This window comes from Grammomys surdaster, unplaced genomic scaffold, assembly GCF_004785775.1.
Source record: "Grammomys surdaster isolate TR1022 unplaced genomic scaffold, NIH_TR_1.0 67, whole genome shotgun sequence".
Classification (NCBI taxonomy): Eukaryota; Metazoa; Chordata; class Mammalia; order Rodentia; family Muridae; genus Grammomys; species Grammomys surdaster.
In genome coordinates, this window is record NW_021604569.1 from 16,413,440 (window position 1) to 16,436,073 (window position 22,634).

Genomic DNA, 22,634 nt, shown 5'->3' on the forward strand with positions numbered 1-22,634 from the left:
CGGGCGCGGGGCGGCGCCGCGGTGGGCGCGGCTGAGCCAGCTTGGCGGGGGCGCGGCGCACCTTGCTCCCGCGCCTCGGCTAGCCGCGTCGGTGACTCCCCGCGCGCCCCCGCCCGCCCAGACGCCTCCGGTCGCTTCCGTCCTCTCGGCACGGCCGCTGTCCTCACTAGCCCCGCGTGGGAGGACGATGGGTCAGCGCGGAAAAAGTGAATGAGGACGACAGCGCGGCAGCCAGCGCCCCAGTCGGCCGGCAGAGCCCGGCGCAAAGCCCGCCGGCTCCATGGACGCGTCGCGTGCACTGGCGGCCAAGCCCCCCACAGGGTAAGCGGGCTCAGGAGGGCGGGTGTGGTTCTTCCCAAGGTGTTGAGGACTTGGGGCACCTAGGTCGTTGCTCCGGTAACCGTGGCAGGCCTTGCTTGGGGACAGTTTCCGTGAGAGGTGCTGCTGTGAAAGCCCTTGTATATGTTTGTGTATATGTGTGTATGTGTTTGTGGGGTGCTATCCCTCCGTGCAGAGCCCCAGGTCGGAGTTACCTCCTGCCCCTTGCAATAGTGGCAATCACAGGCCGAGGGGGACAAGAAACTCCGGGCCTGAAACTTCAGTGGAGTCCTTCTGGTCCCATGCACAGGTTCCTCCAGCCACTCCTCACAGGCCCTGTGGCCCGCTGCTCCCTGCCTCAATGACAAGAGGGTACTTGGTCTGTTGGGACCCATGTAGCCAGGCGATCTTGGCAGGTGTGTGGGGAAGGTACTTCATGAAGACTCTTCTTCTGCCCAGCCTTCGTGCTGGGGCCTCCCTTGTGTCTGAAGTGGTGAGGACCCCCTTCATCGGACCTGAGAAGCAGAGCTGTCATCCCTGTCTTCCAGGATCCTCTAATGCCTCAACCCTTTTAGTTTCTTTTTGCTGTCTCCACACCTTGCAGACAGAGATTTCCTGTTGCATTGAGGATTTTACTTGCAGAAGAGAAACTTGCCTAACACAGATCAAACAGTCTTGCCCTTTAACCCCCCACTCCAGAATCGTGCCCCTCCGTGCTCATCCCTGCCAGGACAGTTGGCAACCCTTGCAGACTAGGTAGATTTCAGAGAGTGCCGTGGGGCTGGCCTTTGACCTCTTCTCTCTGGAGCAAATGTGTTATGAGTGTTGCGAATGGAATGAGTTAGGGTGGGCCCGCACCTGCTCCCGGAATGGCCCACTTTCCACTTGAGCAACTGGATTTTCTAAGGCAGCATTGGGGACAACAAATCTTTTTTCTTTAGCAGTTATGTCCCACTGACTCACCGGGACCTTTGCCCACTAACTTTGTTGCCCAAGTGTTTATAAAAGCCGTCTAACCCAGTTCTTTATTATTTCTTAAAATCTCTCCTGGAGGCTTCCAAAAAAGTAAGATACATTACTAACTCATAACCTTAAAGCTAAGGAATGTTTTTTTTTTTTAAAAAAGACTTTTCCTCGTTAAGGTGTAGTTATGTAATTCCTTTGAAGAAACAAATTCCCTTTAAAAAATAAATATGGGAATACTTTTTCATGGTAATCGGGAACCCCCAAATGATGTTGGGAGATGTAAACAGAATTGCTTTTAAAATTGTGACCTTTCTAAATTGTTACATAACTCTATTTAAGGGAACTGAATTATTCACCACTATTTTCTTATAAATAAATATAAAGGGAATATTTAGGGGGCCTGCAAAGTTCCAGAGAGTATCTGCAGACACTGGTGAAGGTGTCTGGTAATAATGAAACCACCCTCTCTCCTCCAGCCAGCCTGTTCCTTAGGCAGCCAAGAAGGCAAGCCATGTCTGTCTTCCTCACTCGGTGTCCTGTGCTATGGTGTGATGGTAGAGTTTCCACGGCTTGATATCGCTGCACCTCCTGCACATTGTTTGATTACTTCCACCTCTTTGTCCAAAAACTGTAGATCTGTTTTTGCAACTTCTCTTACTGCCGTTTCTCATTTGTTTATACCTTGAATAAAGAAACACCTCCGAAATATAAACATGCTTATATATTTTAAACAAAGATTACAAGTTCAGTATGAAGTATTTTCTGTTAGAATGCAAAGAAAGAAATGGCATTATATCTTATTGGATATTCTATATTGTTTAGTTGTATTGTTTGCCTATCATAAAGGATTGTGACACTTGGGGCTTCCAAATGTTATTGAAGGCAATTAGAATTTGTTGGCTTGTGTCTGAAATTACTGTTTTCTTTATCTCTTGAGACTAGGCAGTGTTTGCAATGTGCTTGAGGGAAGTTTGTTTTTTATCTGATACTACAGAGGTTAGTTATAGAGTTACTTTGTGTAAACTCTAATTTTCCCATGTGACAGGTGACAACTGATGGGGTGGATTTGTTGTTATTGAGAAGAGTGCCTCAGTCATCCTCGTGCTGTATAGACTGGTTGGAATGGACAAGAGATAGATGAGTGAAGGGACCAATGGGCTGGTGAATGTAAATTTTAATCCTTAGAGTGTTTTCTTTGTTAAGAATACAAATGCAAATCTTACTTGGATTGAAATCATATCTTTCTTAGTAATTCCACTAAAGCAGCAACGGTGACGAGCAAGCGTCTGTCTGGGGAAGGAGATTGTATGAAGACTTGATGTGTTGCTTAGGGAGTTTTAGAGCTCACTTTTAAAGTGTGGTGTGTGTGTGTGTGTGTGTATGTGTGTGTGTTCGAATGCGGCTGCACATATGCCGTGATGCATTAGTGGAGATTGGGGGCAGCCTGGGAGTCAGTTCTCTCCTTCCACAGGGACTGAACTCAGGTTGGCAGGCTAGGGTAGGAAGTGATTTTACCTGTTGACTAGTCTTACCAGTCACTAATCAGTCTCACCTAGTCAGAAGTGACAGCTAGTGAAGTGTTTTAGAACACAATATCAAGACTGAGGGCCTATATCTCTTTTGAGGTTAATATGACCAGCCATACTCATGTTTTGTACCAAACCATAAGTGTTTTGATATTAAGGAAACAGTAACTACGTGTCATAAGGCATTTAGATTTGCTTTTGACTAATGTATTTGAGAGTGTCTAGATCTCTCTTTTCTTCTTTTTTTCTTTTTCTTTTCTTTCTTTTTTTTTTTTTAATATTTTCAGGACAGGGTTTCTTTGTGTAGCCCTGGCTATCCTGGAACTCACTCTGTAGACCAGGCTTGCCTCAAACTCAGAAATCTGCATGCCTCTGCCTCCCAAGTGCTGGGATTAAAGGCGTGTGCCACCACTGCCCTTCGAGTGTCTAGATCCTTAAAAATGAGAAAAGTAAGGATTAGCCGTCACAAAACTTCAATACTAAATCCGAGCTACATTTTTAAAGACGTTACTACTGAGCTATTCTTTATTCCATCAGCCCACTTAAGTAATGTTAAGTCTCAGGGTGTGGGGAATACACCTAGAGATTTTACTTTTTGTAGTTATAATATTTATCCATGAGGATTTAGACATTTACAATGTCAAATAATCAGATAATTTCTATGTCTCATATCAATCATATCACATGTATGTCATACCATATCATATCACATCATATCATATCATATGGTCAGATGGTAGACCTAAAGAGCCAAAAATATTTGTAAATAGTTGAGTCACTCCTGTCTCTGGGATTCTAGAATACAGGCCATCCTTTGGTTTTTCTCTCTCATGATCTCCCATGCAAAGGCATGTATGATTATTATTGGGTGTCAGGGCTGTAACCTGGAAAGGTAATAATCCTCACATTTATACATGCTTGAATTCTATGGCCTCTTTAATTTGGGACTTGCAAAATGAGGTTGCAACGCATGTGTACCTAACTATATGTCTATAATTATTAAGAAAACAGTGATTATGGGATATATCTGTATCCCATAATAAGTGGCTTAAGATACTAGGCCTTTTGAACTTTGTAATTAAATTTACTATTATATTTGCTTTTGCAATTGATTGAAAGTTTTAAAAACTGATCAGAGTTATTTGATATCAAGTCAGATTTACAATTCACAAAGAGGGTTTTACTTAGACTTGAACAACGTGAACCCATTCAACAGACAGTGTATTTATTATATGGCCTTTTGGCCCCATACACATTTAATAATGGGGTCTGTGGATTTTATATATCATCTAAGTTTAGTAACATGTTTCAATCTGTGCTTCAACACAACACAGCTTTCATATTGCATGGCCCACTGAAAGCTTACGGATTTTCTCCTGTTTATACTTTCCTTTACTTAAATGATTTAATAATGATTTATATTGCTGGTATAGATAATGTGTCTTTTGAAATGATTTTCATTCATATAAGTGACTTGTAAATTGTAATTTTTCCCCTTCTCGAGAGATCTGTGTCTGCTCTCTTCCTTCTGTCTCGCCACTCTTGGTTTCTTGTCTTGTGAAAGGGCCTCATACAGGTTTCCATTTCCCTTCCCTGTTCCTATCATTCTATATTTTCAACTTCTCTCTTGCTAGGGGAACATTCTGTACTGTATGCTTGTCAAGGGTTTTTATTTTACAAAGCTAAGAATGGTGGTTGCTTTCAAGACTTGCACTCATCGGCCTAGACCCATGGTGGTATGTACTTTACAGTAACAAATGGCAGTTTTCCAACACTATGTGTGTTTCCCATTGTCCCTCCCAGGCCCTTTCCCATGTTTCTGAGCAAGTCTTCTAGCCAGCAGCACCCTGTGGTAATATTAGGATTTAAAATCATCTGTCTGGTCGCCCTCATCAGGAGGTAAACTGCTCCAGGCTAGGACCTTGTCTTCCAAAGGCCAAGTCCAATTAAAATAAGTTCCCTAGCCAAAAGCGTTTCTATTTTAACAACAAAAAAAGCTTTAAAATCAACTGTCAAAATATATTTTAATTAGGCTTATTTGATTAGACACATTCCCAGATTGCAGATACTTTCACAGCAATGCCTTTCTAGATCCGAGTCCCACCTACTCCCAACCAAGTGATGCCTGTGAAGACTCCAGCTGAGGCTGGGTGTGGCAGTGCAGGCCTGTAGTCTCAACTGCTTGGGAAACTGAGGTGGGAGGATCACAAGTTTGAGGCCAGTTTGAGCTCGAGAACTTGTTCAATGTCTTCTTGGGCTTCAGAGTGAGTTCAAGGCCAGCTTGGGGAACTTAGAATATTTCTCAAAGTGAGAACAAAAAGGAGGATGGAAATGTGGCCTTCAATGATGTCTTTGGACTCTCAATGGTATAGATTTAGGCTCCCACCCTCCATAACCAAACCAGACCAAAACACACTGCATACAACACTACCTCCAGTTGATTTAGAGAATCCATTGTGCCCTTAACCCTTAATATTTTCCAACTCTAAGCCACTTGAACTCAGGAGCCCTTCTCTTCCACCTCTCTTCCTGCTCACTGTAGCTTTTGTCCAATCTTTCCTTTCTTCCTTCTCACCATATCTCTCTGTCCAGTCTTTGCTGCTCTAAAATCCAGTTGGAGAGCCCTTGTTATAAGGGAGGCCCCATGTTGTTCCAGACACAAGGCAGCAAGGATAACCATTCTCTTTTCAGCAGCACCAGAAGGTGGGGTTAATGGGTGCTTGAGGTGACCTGGACTTTTGCTTGTTACTCCCTTTCTCCTGTGGAAAAGAGAAAACACTGGGATGAGATTTGAGTGCTGGTGGTAGTGGGCACCTTTGGTAGTGTGGCCTGCAGCCCTCTTGGCAAGGCTCCTGGATGTCAGTCAGCTGAGCTGTCTAACCTCACAGTTTGTGAGGGTGAAGCAGTGCTGCCCTGAAGGACAGAGTTTTTTGTTTGTTTGTTTGTTTGTTTGTTTGATTTTTTGAGACAGGGTTTCTCTGTGTAGCCCTGGCTGTCCTGGAACTCACTCTGTAGACCAGGCTGGCCTCGAACTCAGAAATCCGCCTGCCTCTGCCTCCCAAGTTCTGGGATTAAAGGTGTGTGTCACCACTGCCCAGCAAGGGCAGAGTTCTTCACCTGTCCTGTGTTCAGTTAATTTTAAATGTAAGTACTATATGTGTGGTTTATAGGTTTGAGGTGAGTGGTCAGGATCTATCTGCCTGTGGTTTCTCAGTCTCTGGGACCAGGGTAGCATCCTTTCTATAATCCTGCCACCATTGCACACTTTCTGCCCTCACCTTGACTGGGAGCCTTTTCTTCTAACACAGGATGGTTCCTGGCAGCCTTCAGGCCATGTGAGCTTTCCATCCAAGGGTTCCAGGAACTTGGTTAGTTCACTGGCATTTTCTATTGCATCTCTCACCTCTCCCCTGTCAGAACCCTTGTAGGAACTGGGAGTTTCATTTGCTAGTCTCATTCCGCCTAAATTCAGAGCTCCTTGTAGGCAGGCGCCCTGCTTTCTGTTAGTGTCATCTGCCCATGGCACAGGAGTCAGCTGTCACCCAGTACACCAACCCCACATCTCATTTGTAGTTAGATAAGATAGTCTTAGAACTTACAGGGGCTTCACTGTCATATGATTCAGTGTGTTCCCAGAATGTGCTAGATACCTCTTTTGAAAAAAAAATCCTGACATTTACTTCAACTTGCACATACCTTTGTTTCTGCCAGACACTGTGTGAACAGACAGACCAAACTGGCTCTGAAGGTTCTCTGCTCTGATGAAGCTTGCCAACATGAAGCCTTCCCATGCAGTAGCCCCACAGAGGAGCAGGACACAGGACAAGCACCTGCCCTTTTCTTTGTGACTCAAGTTGTTGTACATATCTCTCTACATGTGGCCTTGGCATAACTCCCATCCTACAGCCATTTAGGGGAGGCTTGGCATATTGGGACATAGTTTCTGACACGATGGTCTAGTGCAGACTAGGAGGACTTGACATAGTGGATTGACAGGGGGCAGGTGATCTCAGTGAACATGTGACTCTTCTCCCTCCTCCCAGGGTCCTCAGAAGTCAGCTGTCAGGAGGTACATCCAGACAGTTTCTGATCTGTGTTGAGAAATGAATTCTTATTTTGCTTAGGTTAAAATTGACTGGAAATGACCCTGAGCTGCACAGAATGGTTATGTATTGGCCCCGTTCAGGCCTCTTTCAGCTGGTGTTTCTGATTCTAGTTTCCACATCAGTCCCAAGTGTGCAGACTCCCTCCACACTCCCTTCTTTCCAGGACCTGGCAGACCCAGAGCTTAGAATCCTGACCATCCCCAGGAGGAATTGTCATTTAGACAGTCACCCCAAAGTATGAAAGAAGCTACGCCTTTCTGTCGGATGTCAGGGGCTGGCATGCATTGACATCTGTGAGTCTCACCTTTTTTCATGCCATACCAACTTCTTTTTGTTCATGGTGTGCAGCAGGGTAAGATTGGACAGCTTGGGAAGAGAATCTCTGAGCCACAGCCATAGGTTAGCCTTGTCTGGGAAAGTCACAGAGCTTCTTGCTTTTCTCCTGGCTTAGTGGGATGAGCAAAGAATATGTGTTCTCACATGATGAGTGTTGTCTGCAAAGTTCATCATCTTAAATACTAGGTATGGCTGGAAGAGTCAGAGAACTGAAACTGAGCCATACCCAGCACACTGATTCTGCAGCTATAAGTACATAATCTGAGCAATTAAATACTTAAAGAGCTTCCCCAATCAACCCTGGCAGTGTTTGCCCAAACTTAACGGTTTGGGAGTTGTTTAAAAATAGGCTTGGGTGGGAGTGTTAAATCAGAGGAGTGAACACTTCTGTTCAGGTGGCTAGAACCTTGTTAATTAAAGCTCATTCATGTTCATTAAACAAATGATTAGCTTGAAAGAGGCTGCTGGATCATAGATAGAATTTAGATATTTGCCACTTGTTGAGGTCCTCAACTGTCTGCGCACTCATCTTGCTTTCTATAATTTTATGTTGGACTCAGTATTAAGTAGAAGTAAAACTGTATCTGTCCTACTCAGGGCCTAAGCCACTCATAACAGTCCAGTGATGTTCTAATAGCGTTGTTTGTCTAGTTAATGAGTTAGAGATCTCTCTCAGCCCTTACCAAATCAATTGATATATTTTCAACGTGTTAATTGGGGTGTGCTGAAATGACAATCTTTCTCATGCTGCATCAGGCCTCTGGATTCCTATCCTTAGCTACTTCTCAGATGTTTGGTGTTCATACAGTGATTTGTTTTCAAAGAAAAAGTTCCAAATGAAGTAAGTGCATGTGTAAATTTTACAGCATTAAGAACTGTAGTGAGAGGCTGGGAGGACAGCTCATGAGGTAACGTGTAGGCATGAGAACCTTAGCTCAGAAATTCCAGTGCTCGTGTAAAGGCTGGGTATGGTGGCATGCATCTATAAAGTACAGCATCAGGAGCAGAGACAGGGTGGTACCTGGGGCCTTGATGGCCTCTCAGTACAGCTGAAACATTGAGCCCCAGGTTCAGGGAGACACGCTGAACCAAGTAATAAGGTGGACAGTGTTAGAGGAAGACCCGTCCCATGGATCTCTAGCTTATACAAGCGTGCGCGCACACACACACAGGCACTCTTGGATGAGTACTCCCACACACATGTACATACATATACATACAGTGGGGGAGGGAGTCGGGGGAGGGAGAGAAAAAGAATGAATTTCAATTTGTAAAATAGATGAATCTGAGTTAAAAGCAACACTTTAATTTGAAATGTTTTCTTACTGTGTTTAAGTTAAGGGTTATAGTTTTCTTCTGGGAGGAAACAGAAGTTCCTAGACTTTCAGTTAGGTGCCATGCTCATATACCACTGTACTGGTGGTATGTTCTAGCTCATCTTGAGTCTTTAGATGCTCGGTGAGGCTTGACTCTTCCAGGATATCCCATGATCAGAAAGAAAATAAAGTTGTTCTCCAGTTTGGAGTTTAGATTGCCCTGTGGCTCTCTAGCCTGATAGGTAGCCCCCAACTACAACACAGAACTGGGGCTGTGATGTTTCCTCTGCTGAGGCCTCTTCAGCTTCCTGTAAGATGGGACGATGTCTCTGCTGTAGCTATTGCTTCTCACCATCCTTTTGCCTAAAGAATCAAATCTAGCACAAGCATCCTGATGATATCTTCCTCCAGATGCCTGTCAGGTGGCTACAACACTCACTCCTACAGCATTTCCAAGAAGCACACCTCCTGAGACTCTTAGATAGAACTTAACTCTTCTTTTGTCATTTATTTATTTATCTACACTTCAGATTTTATCAACCCACCCACCCTCAGACTGTTCCATATCCCTTACCTCCTCCCCATGTCCCCTGTCTCCACGAGGATGTCCCCAGCCCCCAACTCCCACCCAACCAGACCTCTAAACTCCCTGGGGCCCCCAGTTTCTTGAGGGTTAGGTGCATCTTCTCTGACTAAACCAGACCCAGCAGTCCTCTGCTGTATATGTGTTGGGGGCCTCATATCAGCTGGTGTATGCTGCCTGGTTGGTGGTCCAGTGTTTGAGAGATCTCAGGGGTCCATGTTAATTAAGACTGCTTGTCCTCCTATAGAGTCACTCTCCTCCTCAGCTTCTTTCAGCCTTTCCCTAATATAATCACAGGGGTCAGCAGTATCTGTCCATTGGTTGAGTGCAAATATCTGCATCTGACTCAGCTGCTTGTTGGGTCTTCCAGAGTGAGGTCATGATAGGTCCCTTTTTGTGAGCACTCCATAGCACTCAGGTCTTGGGACCTCCACTTGAGCTGGATCCCATTTTGGGCCTGTTGCTGGACCTTCTTTTCCTCAGGCTCCTCTCCATTTCCATCCCTGCAGTTCTTTCAGACAGGAATAAATATGGGTCCGAGTTTTGACTGTGGGATGACAACCCCTTCCCTCACTTGATGCCCTGTCTTCCTGCTGGAGGTGGGCACTATAAATTCCCTCTCCCTACTGTTGGTCAGCTCATCTAAGGTCCCACCCTTTGAGTCCTGAGAGTTTTTCACCTCCCAGGTCTGTGGTGCATTCTGGAGGGTCCCCTCAACCTCCTACTTCCCTAGGTTGTCTGTTTCCATTCTTTCTGCTGGCCCTTACAGCTTCAGTCCTTTTACCTCACCCAATACCAGATCAGGTACCCCTCTCCCCACCACTCAACCCCCAGTCCACTTTCCCTCCCAAGTCCTTCCCTCCCTCCCCACTTGTGATTGCTTTCTTCTTCTCAAGTGGGACTGAGAAGTCATTACTTGGGCCCTTCAGCTTGTTGACCTTTTTGAGTTCTGTGGGTATTCTGTACTTTTCTTTCTTTCTTTCTTTTCTTTCTTTCTTTCTTTCTTTCTTTCTTTCTTTCTTTCTTTCTTTCTTTCCTTTCTCTCTCTCTCTCTCTCTCTCTCTCTCTCTCTCTCTCTCTCTCTCTCTCTTTCTTTCTTTTTTTGGCTAATACCCACTTGTTAGTGAGTACATACCATGCATGTCATTTTGGGTCTGAGTTACCTCACTCAGGGTGATATTTTCTAGTTCCATCCATTTGCCTGCAAAACACAGAATGCCCTCATTCTTAACAGCTGAGTAGTATTCCATTGTGTAAATGAAGCACATTTTCTGTATCCATTCTTCTGTCATGGGACATCTGGGTTTTTTCCAGCTTCTGGCTATCACAAATAAAGCCACTATAAACATAGTGGAACAGGAGCCCCTGTGGCATGGTGAGGCAGGAACTTAACTTTTTAAAGAGGTGTACTGTATGTGATGGGAGAAGACTCTGATCAGAAGTTGGTGGCTTTGACAGGGTGGTTGAATTAAGAGGAGTTGGACCCAGACTCTGCCTCCTGTCTAGCAAGTGCTTCTGCCTTGATCCTGGCTAATGAATTAATAAACATGAGAAGCCTTCCCTTTGTACTGATCTAACTCAGCTCCCTGTGTCTGTGCTGATACTTTTGATAATGGTACAGGTGATATTGGGCAAAGTCCCCTTTGCCCAATAATGTACTTCCTTCTATTCAGAAGGTTGGGGAACCTAAACTTACGGATCTGTTGGTTGTGTTTTCTTGTGTATAACTTTTGGCAACCTTCAGAGAGATCTGGATGATTTGTTAACTGTGCCTTTGTTGTTGGTTAGTGGCTTTCATTGAGAAAGAGTGTATTTGTCACTTGTAGGGCTTCTATGGGCTGGTATCATTTTGCAGGGAAATGCTAAACCAGGAACGGACAGTGTATGACATTTGTGACATTTTGGTGTGGCTTTTACTAGGTTATTGTATCTGGCATTGCAAGCATTTTTACAGTTCACTGGTTCTTGTTTATATTAGTCAGTTTCTTATTACTGTGACAAAATACCCAAGGCTATGGTTTCAGTCCTTGTTCCTGATGCCTTTGGACCAGTGTCAGTGCATTATGGTAGGGATTGCAGTGCAAGAAGCTGCTCATATCATATTGGCTGGGAAGCAGAGAAAGGAAGGGCAGGCTCCCCAATGATATAATTTTGTCCATATGGGCACACCTCTGTAAGGTTATGCCACACTTCAATAGCATCAAGTTGAAAACCAAACTGTTAAAATAACAGGTTGGGGAGGGGGTGGTTCTCTATATCCAAACATTATGTTGCAGACTAAGAGACACAAAAGTGGAAAACCATACTTTCTTCATGGGTAATGTATTTAGCATCTAATGTGAGTTGTTTTTGAGTTGAATGTCCTCTGCATGTTACATTCTTAGCTCTCTGGGGAGCCATGCAAGTGCAACACCCCTTATTTGTTGTGACGATGTTGGATGGTGGAACCTGAGCAGCATCTTTGTTTCCGTTTTAAATTATTGCATTCAGTGACTGAAGTGAAGGAGGAAGCACATATTCCTGATTCTATTCTAACTGTTGGTCTGTGGGAACCATTGGTCCTTAGACAAGGCATCTGAGCAGCAACCTTAGAGGGAAATTGTATGCTTGAGATGTTCTATTGGTGCTGACTTCTCATTTCTTAATTCAACACTATGCAGGTTTCTTGCATCAGTGATGAATGCTTGAGAGTTTAATGGGAAGTGATAGATGGTTTGCTTTTAACCTGAGTTAGCCTTCATGCTATTACTCCTGTGCCCTGAGGAGAAGACTACACACTCATTCACATAACATTTTTATTTAGAAAAGGCAGTGTTTTTGTAATGAAAAAGTATTTATTGGCTTGAGAACATGTGTTTACTTTTAAATATGTCAACATGTTAGATGAATTTCTGAGAGATTTTTTTCACTAGTCCTTATTTCTTTTGTCAGTGGAATAAAGACATGCTCTGTGTGTGCTTTCTGGCTTTGGGTGTGATAGTGGTGGTGAATTTTGCTGTAGAACCCTGACTGTGGTTTGCATTTCTGCTCTCTTTTCATGCTAAGCATGGCAAGCTGCAGATCTTGTGGGGTGGAAAAAGTAAGACTTTCCAAATCAGTGTGTGTCACTGAGACGTGTGTGACTCAAACCGGTTAGCCAATCTCCTTGTCTCCCCATAATCTCTCAGTATTCTGGAATTACCTGGATTGTAGAATTTTAATAAATGATTTTTAAATTTCGATTATTATTATTTTGTGTGTCTATCCATTTGTGCCAGCTACAGAGTGCATGTGGAAGTAAGAAGAAAACTTTCAGGAATTGGCTTTTTCTTTATTCCATGAGTCTGAGGAATCAAACTTAGGCCATCAGGTTTATGTGGTAAGTGCTTTATCCCCGAGCCATCTCACTGCCCTGGGTTGTAGAATTCATGAGATAATTTAACAAGGAGTAAGAGGATCCTGTGGAGTGCTTGCCATATGGTGGTTCCCTTTTCCCCGTTACTGTTTTCTACCAGCAAACTATCAGACTACAGGCTGGAACAGAGACACTAGGTTACTAGTATGGTACATGGTCCTTACAGAACATGTCTGTAAGAAGACATGCTCTGTTTCCCATTGTTTTCACACAGTAGAGACATCGTAAATGCTACTGTAATAGGAAACTGACAACTTAGCATAGTGTTCAGGACCATTTGATGCTTTAACACAGGGAAGCAGCATTAGGAATACGATACAGGTCATATCTTGTATTCGTACATTGCTCTTGAGCAGATGTGATGAATAGAGCATTGGATGTGGGTCAGGAGAGCTGACTACTGAATTAATACTGGGGTGAACAGGACAGGAGAGACTTGGGGCAGATGGAAAAGCTCTAGACCCGTTTGTCTCCCTTGAGGAGTTTTGATATCACTTTTGAGTGTGGCCCACATCTTGTATCAGGTTAGTCATCGTGGCTGGGAGCTTAGTGCTCCTCTTCTAACAGGAGTGTCTGTTCCGTGTTTCTTTTACTTCCGTTCTAGCAGTTACCTGGTTCCGTGAAGATGAAGTCCTTAACAAATTGTATGCCATCATATATTCGATTAAAATGGGTATGAAAGTCTATCTCTGAGTGTAGTGTTTGTGTGGCCCCATCAGCAGTAATGTTCAGAAAAGAAACAACAGAATATCGGGGATGATTTACTTAGAAACTGGTGTCTGAGTATTGGGTAAAATGTGTATAGGTCACTCCAGAGGATATTTGCACATGTCCTGTTAGAAGCTGGATCAGTAGTTGAGCTAAACTGTGAACAGTATATCTGTTCTCAATATCTAAGAGTCATTAAGAAGTTACCCTGTTTTGGTTTTTTTTTTGCTGTTTTTTTTTTCTGAAGGGTTTCTGTCCAGGTGGGGCAGGGTGGCCCACCACCAGAGACAGTGCCACCTGACACAACACAGTGACGTGATGAATGGTTTAAGATAGTGAATTTTTCCTTTCTCATTCCATTAGGTTTTATGTACTTAGACTTTATAAGGGGTAAAAATCATTTATCCATAGTTCTGCCCTCTGCGAGTGAATATAAGAGCATTAGTCTGAAATTATAGTGCTTTGCATTAACTCTCTAAGGAGGCTTTAGAAAAACATTAGTCTTTTGTCATTTAACCATTCTGTTTTAGAAAGTATAGGTTATATGGCAGTGATAGAAGCAATAGCTTATTTTGAAAATGAAGGCCTGTGAATGCTATACATTATCATAGTTTTTATTACACTGGAAACACTGAAGTAGTGATTTCATACATGCCAAAACATGGCTCCCCTGCTGTCTGGCAGATGTTGGTGTCAAGCTCTAATAATTGTGCTTGGTGCTGTATGTGATGCCCTTTAAAAAAACAGATGTAAACTGTCAGTAGAAGTTAATCATCAAGAGGTGAAATGAGCCCACATTAGGGTTCTGTATATAATCCGAAACATGATTATCAACATATTCATGATACACTATTGGAAAAATGGCTTTATCAGTTAACATAGCAGTAGAATGTGGCTATTGGCTTGTAAGTATCCCCCAATCTTTATATGTTGGAAATTTGTTTGCCAAATTGATATCTTAGTGCAGAAGTATTTGAAAGGTAACGAGAATTTAATATCAGGATGGTGATCCGTGCTGTCATTAGTGGCTTTTCAGAAAAGGTAGTGAGGGCCCAATTAGCCCAGAAGCCCAACTTTATTACACAGTAATGCAGGACATAGCTGTATCCAGTGCTGAGCAAGTGTGGATGCCATGGTCTAGATTTCCCTGTCTCTAGAACCATAGACTAAGGAAACCTTGATAAGTTTCCTAATCTGTGGCATTTACTCCCAACAACAGAAAGTGGTCTAAGACAAATGTCTCAGTGGATTTCTTATCAGGCTTAAGCACTAGGAAAGGTGCTCTTGCTTTATTCATGCCCTTCCCATCTTATTATGTTTCAAGGGAGGTCAGGTCTTTACCCTTGTTAGCTAGGTAGACAGTTGGTAATTCTTTTATAAGGGCCCTTTTAGCACAAGGCCCAGCACCTCTCCCCAGAAAGGACATAAGAATGGAGTGGGATGTCTGAGAGGGGAGGCAGAGCCAACCAAAGGCAATGTGTGACTATTGGTGCTGAGGAATGATGCCTCTTTGAAGCTAGGAGGGGTGATAGGGCCTGTGAGAGTTTGAGCTGTAGGTTGAAAACTGGATAAACTCTAGCAAGGTGAATTGTAGAAGGACACCAACTGGCATGAATAGAAGGCATAGGACAGACAAAAGCTTGGACTATAGTCACCAGCATGTGTGCTTAAATCAGTAGGATGCTGCAGAGGACGTGAGGTAACAGGCAGCTTAGATGCCAGGATCAGGAATTTGTGGAGGGTCAACAGGTGGGTCGTTCAGAGCATGACTTTGTCTTGATGAACTGGGAATCAGGCCAGCGCTTTTGAGTACAACATGAAACTAGTGGACAAGGGTTGTTCTCAGAATATTTCATGATTTCAGAGAACAAATGAAGAAGAAAGGATGGAGGTTTGCTGGGTCAGTTTTGGTGACCATGGCTTGGTCCTGTTCTCTCTCTCTCTGTTTTGTTTTGTTTTGTTTTTGTTTTTGTTTTTGTTTTTGTTTTTGTTTTTGTTTTTTTTCGAGACAGGGTTTCTCTGTGTAGCCCTGGCTGTCCTGGAACTCACTCTGTAGACCAGGCTGGCCTCGAACTCAGAAATCTGCCTGCCTCTGCCTCCCAAGTGCTGGGATTAAAGGCGTGCCTGCCTGGCTAGTCCTGTTCTCTCATCAAGAAAGGGATTGGTATCCTGAGGTTCCCTTACTTTAGTGAATTGTGGCTGTTGGCAGTCATGGTGGAAGGAACATAGTGGCAAGTATTAAAACCTTATCAATAGGGTCATTGATGTCTTGGGCAGATCAACCAGATGGGAACTCTGCAGAAGCATGGGGTCTGACAAACTTCACTCATTTCCATCTGCTGGGATGTTGGAAATGTGTGTGTTGTAGTCTGACTACAAGATAAAGATTCATCAGACATGAGTAGCTGCAGGTGTCTCTATCTCCTTGAGAATGATGAACTTTGTGACTGACTTTGTACAGGGACAGCTGATCCAGTGCATAGCAGAAGTGGTAGTGGGAAGAGCCTAGGCAACAGTGATATCAGCTGAGAGTATGGAAATTGGCAGGGTACTTGTACAATGTACAGGCTGTCTAATGTCTTTGTATGTGTTCTCACCATTACTTCTCACAAATGCCTCATGGGGTAGGTTCTATTTTAAGAGTGAGGACTGAAGAACACAGAGGATTAACTATCATGACCAAGGACAGCTAACTTGATGCATTCACCTATTAATTATGTCAATTGAATCTCATGTCCTCCTCAGATATTCATGGGCCGGGGGCCGGGGAGTTGGGGGGACAGCTGAGGAAAGTCCAGAGTCTAAGGTAAAGAAGTAGAGTGACCAGGCAGGAGCAGTGAGAGCTCACTCCGGTCCTTGGTAACCTTGACCTAGGTGGAAGGCTGAGTTTACTGTAGCCAGTGTTCCAGTGCTTGGTCCATAGTGTGCTTGCTTAGAGTTTATCACAGTTTCTCCTTTCATTTCCCTAAAAAAGTATTCATCCTGCCATCCCGATGTTACTGCAACACACAAGTGGTGGTGACAGGGTAGGGGTTATAGAGACTGAGGCCTGTGGGTATGCAGTGTATTCTGGTACACTATGAAGTCTCTTCTTTGACAAGTAGGGGTGTCTGAAACTTAAAGTAAGCATGAACCCAAGTGTGAATAAAGCAAGCAAGAATGGAAGCCAGTGAATTTCCAGTCAGAATGTGCAGAGCTACTCAAATTTGACCAGTGGACTCATCTCTCCATGATTAGTTAAGTTCGACTTTGAGAGTGAATCTCCCCTCCCCACCTTCCCCAACCCACAAGAAGTTCAGGACATTGTGGAAATACCCAGGCATACCATTGGGGAAGATATTTCCATAAGCACCTTTGGTCTTGTAGACCTAGAACAGGCCAACTGAATCATTTGTTTTGAATGCTTTTCTTGTATCATCCATCCATCTCAGTAGATATGTATGCAGGACTACCACACTTTCCATTTTGGAGCTGTACATACTGAATCTAGCTCCTTAATGGAGCTAGTTTAAGGTTACCAGAGAATGGGTAGCATTTCTACTGTCAATAACACCTTCCCTCTGAGAGGATCACCACCATCCACAGGCTCCTGGACCACAGGGCCAATCCTTTTTTACAATGCCTGGGGAAGCCACAGCTATATACTGCAGGAACCAATGCTTGTGTGCTGGGATTAATTAGTCCTGCAAAAGGGTTCAAGTTTATGCCTTTGGGAAGAAATAGGGACAGGAAGGAAAAAAGTGAGTAAAATCTAAATAACCTTGGTCTCTGATGGTTATTCTTTTTGGTTCCACAGCAAAGTTGAAGCAAAATATATTAATTTTTAAAAATTCTTGGCTTAAAATTTTTGTATACAATTTATTTTGATCAAATTTTTCCTTCCCCACAGACCAACTTTCCTCAGATCCTCTCCACCTACCATCATGTTTTTTCTTTCTCTTTCCCAGAACAAAAGGAAAACACAACCAAAAAGCACCTATAATCAAAACAACTCCCTCCAACACAAAATATAGCAACCCCTAAAAAAAAAAAATCACACAAAACCCACAAAGTCCATTTATGTTGGCAAACTATTCATGAGCACAGGGGCCTTACTTGGGGTGTACCCAGTGTCACTCCACTGGAGAAAACTGATTTTTTCTCTCCTACCATATATGTATCAGTTGCAAATAGTTTTGTGATTAGAAATGGGACTTTGTGCCCACTTCCCCTTTGCCATACTGGGGGTTTTGCCTGGCTTGAACTTAATCAGGTCTTATACATGCTGTTACCATCTCTGTGAGTTCATATGTGCATCAGCTCTGTTGGGTCTGGAAGATGTTGTATCCTTGGAGAATGTAATTTTTTCTTAACAGACAGTTCTATACCTTCTAGGCAGCCAGGCAGTGGGCCCTGACTGCATGGGACATTGCTCAGTTCCATTTCTTCATGTCTCAGTGTCTTAACATTGCTGAGTTTTGTGAGGTGTGTGTGTGTGTGTGTGTGTGTGTGTGTGTATGTGTGTATGTGTGTAGACCATAGAAGGTTATGTTGTCTGGTGTTTGAGAGGGTGTGTTATGTAAGCTCATGACAGAGTCAAGAGCAGAAAAAGATTACAGGCTCTCTAGTCATGCCTGCCTCTCCCTGTCTTGGCCACACAATTTGTGCCATGCAAGATTCTATTCAGATTCATGACTAGAGGAACTCTGACTGTGGTGAGGAGTGTCTTGGAGGGGAGTCTTCAGGGCAAGTGTAGGAGATCTGAAATGACAGAAATAAGTCATGAGACTAGGATGCTGATGGGACTGGAGCTTCTGTATTCTATACAAGCAAGTCTACTTGAAGCTTGCTTACAGATGTGGATTGTCTGGAATCTTGGCTGCCATACAGAATGTTCCCTGGCAGTGTTGTTATTATGGTCATCATTGTTACAACTGGGGTCTGTTAAAGATACTTGATATATTTCACTTGAACTTCATTAAGCTCCATGAGTCTTCAGGAAGGCATTTCATTCTCTACTTTCCAAATCGAGAAGGGCCAATGTACTGATTAAAGCCAGTGAAAAGAGACAAAGGTGGTGATTCACATCTGTGGTTTTAGCGCTAGGCCGAGGAAGAAGAACTATGAGTTCAAGGCCAGGCTGATTAACATAGTGAGGTTCTGGGGCAGTCTGAGCTATAGAGGGAGATCCTATCTCCAAATAAGCAAACAGCAAATAAATCAAGTGTGATAAAGCAGCCCACCCTGCTCCGTTATCTGCCTTTGGGCTGGCTCTATGTAGGTAGCCTGCATGTGTAGATATTTTTTTGCTTACTATGTTGAAAGCACGACTAAACACAAAGTGACTGAATCAAAGACTACAGATAGTAGTGATCTATTACTGCATATCAGTGTCCTAGAACTGTGCAGCTAGTCTTAGGAACAGTGTTTCTAAGTGTGACATAAGCTCCCTCATTGTATCCACTATGTGCCATTCATGTAAAGTAGCTAGATGGAGCCAGCTCTGTTAACCTTTAGTGGGATACATCAGCTCTTTGGCTTGTGGTCATCTTTCTCTGTGTATTTGGCTGTCCTCACAGCCTGGTATCCTACACCCGAATATAAAGAAGTGACTTGGAGGAATGGAGGAGGAAACTGTAAGGCCTTTTGTGACCTAGCCTCTGATGACAGATCACTAAGTACAAACCTTGCTCGGAATAGTGATTAGATTGATTTTCTTTCTTTTTTTTTTTTGTTTTGTTTTTTTGTTTTTGCTTTTCGAGACAGGATTTTTCTGTATAGCCCTGGCTATCCTGGACTCACTCTGTAAACTAGGCTGGCCTCGAACTCAGAAATCCGCCTGCCTCTGCCTCCCAAGTGCTGGGATTAAAGGCATGCGCCACCACTGCCCGGCTTAGACTGACTCTCTAAAACACCTGTGAGCCTATTTTGGAATTTCTATGGAGCAATCAGCTGGATTGTCCTTTTTCAAAGCAACCTTGTCAAGCCCCTATTGAAGATCGGTTAATAACACGCATCAAGGGTCCAAACAAGGAGACGTTTATAACCAAATCCCACTTGAGGTGGAACTGGCACAAAGCATTCTGATAGTTGGTTTTCCTATCTGTAGAGAAGTTCTGTATATGAGTATCTATTGTTTATATAAATATTCTCCAAATAGTGAAAACTTGCCTACTATTAAAGACAAAGGACAGCATACCCCTCAAGTATTGAAAAGTGATCAAGGGTCTCAGTTTAGGACAGTGTTTACGTTTGTTATCCTCGTGGAGTTCCTAATACTGTCCATTTTGCTCTCCAATTATCCTGTCTAGATATAGATATTGTCACTCAGCCTGGATGTTGGGTTTACCTAAGTAAATATGAGGGTTCCATTCTGTGTTGATGAGAGTCAGGATGATGCTTCAGATTACCAAGTAGTTTTGAAATATACAGACCTCACCTCCTCCATAGGGGGTTGTGTTGAGGTAGCATGGCATGATTCTTCAAGAGGTTCAGAGTGTTCCTAAGTTATTCCGTTGGCTAAGCATCATTCATTCATTCAAAGGTTCACCCTCATCAGTTCCTTCACTGTATGTATTAACAAGACACTGCCTGCTCTCAAGGAGATCAGATGCAGAGTTCAGTTTAGTCTAAAGTAACTGCATACATGGAGTGTAATTTATATCCTTTGCAAGAAATGTAACTTTTAGTTCATGGTTCATCCATTTGGCTTAGAGAAAAGAAAAGCCAGTTGAGCCCAAATTGAAGGTAAGTTTTCCTGATGGGCTCAGCGCTCTCTGTGAGTAGTCAGCAGGATGAAAGTGGGTACAGAGTCTTTATAGCTTTATTTTGTGTAGCCAGCATGAACAAAAAAAAAAACCCCAAAACTCTTGTGTAAAAATACTTCCAGGTTAATTCAGTTAGTTATTTTCCTGTAGAATTGTTTTTCTGTAAATAAAGTCTTCGTAAGTAAAATAAGAAGTCACAGGATAAGTAGTTTGTGTAAAATTATGTTTCAGTTCAAAAGCAAAACAAAATAAAATTCACAAAAATATTCACTAATAACAAAGCAGACAAGGGAAATGAAAAGAATCTTTTAAAAACTATTGGACAGTAGTGTTAGGGATTGAACTCAATGCCTCATACATGACAAGAGTCAATGCCCTTATCACGGAAGTTACATCTGTTCCTGCACTGGCTGGTGTTTGGTCAACTTTACACTAGCTAGAAATATTTTTGAAGAAGAACCTCAAATGAGAAAATGTTTCTATCAGATTACTTATAGGCAAGATGTAGAACATTTTCTTGACTGAACAGTGATGTGAGAGGACACAGCCTACTGTGAATGGTGCCGTCCCTGGGCAGGTAGCCCTGGATGGATAGGAAACCCGAATGAGCAAGCCATGAACCAGCAAGCAGTATGCCTCTGTGGCATCAGCTCTTGCTTCCAGGTTCCTGCCTCATGTTCCTACAAGCTGTAAGATGAAATAAACCCCTTTTACTCTAGTTGGTTTTGGTCATGGTGATTTATCACAGCAATAGATACCCTAAGCCAATCCCAAAAGCCTAAATTTGTTTGAACTGTCATTATTTAACCAGTCACTTACATCTTAAGATAAATTTTAAAATTCAACCATGTCTGATTGTTTCTGTTTTAGTTTTTTGTCATGTTTCTTTGTATATTGTAAAGGCTTAACAAAGAACTGATCCATTTTAACTAATGTTCTACTATTTAATAGTATTTAGTAATTGAATCATGATTCTTTTTAGAGTAATTTACTTATGTGTTGCATGTTGGGTGTTCTTGCTCTGACTAAGCCCATAAAATAGAAGTGAGAACAAGTCTCTAGACAAGTAACTTCTACCGGGACTGTGCTGGGTGAGTACAAAAGGCTTCAGAATCATTCTTGGTTAAAGAACCAATTAGTTCTGCTTAAAGGGTAGGGCCCAGATACGTCTATTTTACTTTTATGAAAGGCCACCTCATAAAATGTGTTGTGTGCTTCATCATTGCAGTCAACAGATACTGTTTCTCTTGCAGCCAGAAATTCTGGTCTGCACCTCTGATGTCCCTCCTCCCTATTCCTCTGCCTGCTGCTGCTGCCAATCTATATTCCAGTGTATGTTTGTGGCATTGTGTATGAGTGCTCTCTTTTGTGATATTCTTTCCCTAAACATAATGATATTTACTCTCATGTAGTATTGCTGGGGCTCACACTCTTTACTGACAGGCACTGATCTCTGCAAGGACTTGCAATAGTTTGTCTAACCCTTCTCCAATTGATAGATAGTTGGATGATTTCCAGCTTTCCTATTATAGCTAAAGCTACTGTGACCGTTCACATATAAGCCTTGTGTGACACATATCCTACCCCCAGCCCCTGCTTTTGAGTGAATACTTAGGAGAGGAAGGGCTGGGTCACATGTTTTGGTGGGCTTTTAATGTTTAAGGGACTGCTAGGCTATTGTATATTCCACCAGCTATGGACAGGAATTAGGGTTGCTGGACAGGTTTGTTTGTTTTGTTGTTGTTGTTTTTAAACCATTTTTAGTGTATGAAATTTATTGAATTTTGTATGTAAGTGTTTTGGTTTGGGATGCGATGTATGTTTAGTAGCTCTCTTCAGGCAGGCATAACCTTCCTTATTAGGGTAGCTTGTTTGCAAGCATAGGCTGTGTGGAAAGTGTCAGGCTTAGCCCTCTCCTCCCAGGTTTGCAGAGTAAAGTATCCGCCTTAGTATGTGGTTCTAATTCTCAAGTGGCTCAAGTCCTTGAACCAAGGTTTCCTCTCTCCAGTTTCTAGTATTCCTTGTACTGGCTAGCTAGCTGGTGATTCATGTACACCTTAAAATCAACCTAGCTGAGGCTGGGTTTGGTGTTATGTGTTGGTAACTTGGCACTTTAGGAGGAGAAGACATAGTTGGTTGTTGCCATGTCGGCTATATGCTGTTGCTATGGGTGAGATGTCACAAGAGGAACAGGCACTCAAACTTTAGGGGAGGCCTCTGCTAGGGGAAGTACCAAGGCCTTCCTCAGAAGCACACATGGGGAGCAGCATGTGCCTGACAACATAAAGGGAGACCATATATCTGCAATGAAGTGCCATTCACATATTAATGGCTAGAGAGGAAAAGACTGATCTTGTGAGGAGTGTTACTGGAAGTAGTCTGGGGTGGTAGGGGAGCCCCGGAAGGTTTGAGCATGCTGAAGACAGGCTTCCATTTAATTTTACAAAGGCAGCCTTATACACCATTAAGAGCCCTTTCTCTTTGTATTTATGCTTATCTTTGTGGGTGAGGGGCACAGCTAAACTTCTTGCTTAATACAACATTGCTCAGGAAGACTGATCAGAAATCTTTCAATGATGCTGACAGAGTTGTTTTGTTTTGTTTTGTTTTGTTTTGTTTTGTTTTTTGGCTTTTC

General features: G+C 42.9%; 1 protein-coding gene across 2 annotated transcripts in view; it reads left to right on the forward strand.

The window, feature by feature from the left end:
- Positions 1-32: 32 nt before the first annotated feature.
- Positions 33-22,634, forward strand: part of Cobl (cordon-bleu WH2 repeat protein) — a 232,547-nt gene continuing 209,945 nt past the window's right edge. Inside the window, exon 1 of one of the 2 annotated variants that reach the window (XM_028777526.1) lies at positions 33-321. In XM_028777526.1, coding sequence (XP_028633359.1) covers positions 281-321 — 41 coding nt within the window. In that variant the 5' untranslated portion in view covers positions 33-280. The remainder of the gene's footprint in view (positions 322-22,634) is intronic. The other variant, XM_028777534.1, reaches the window with a different exon arrangement.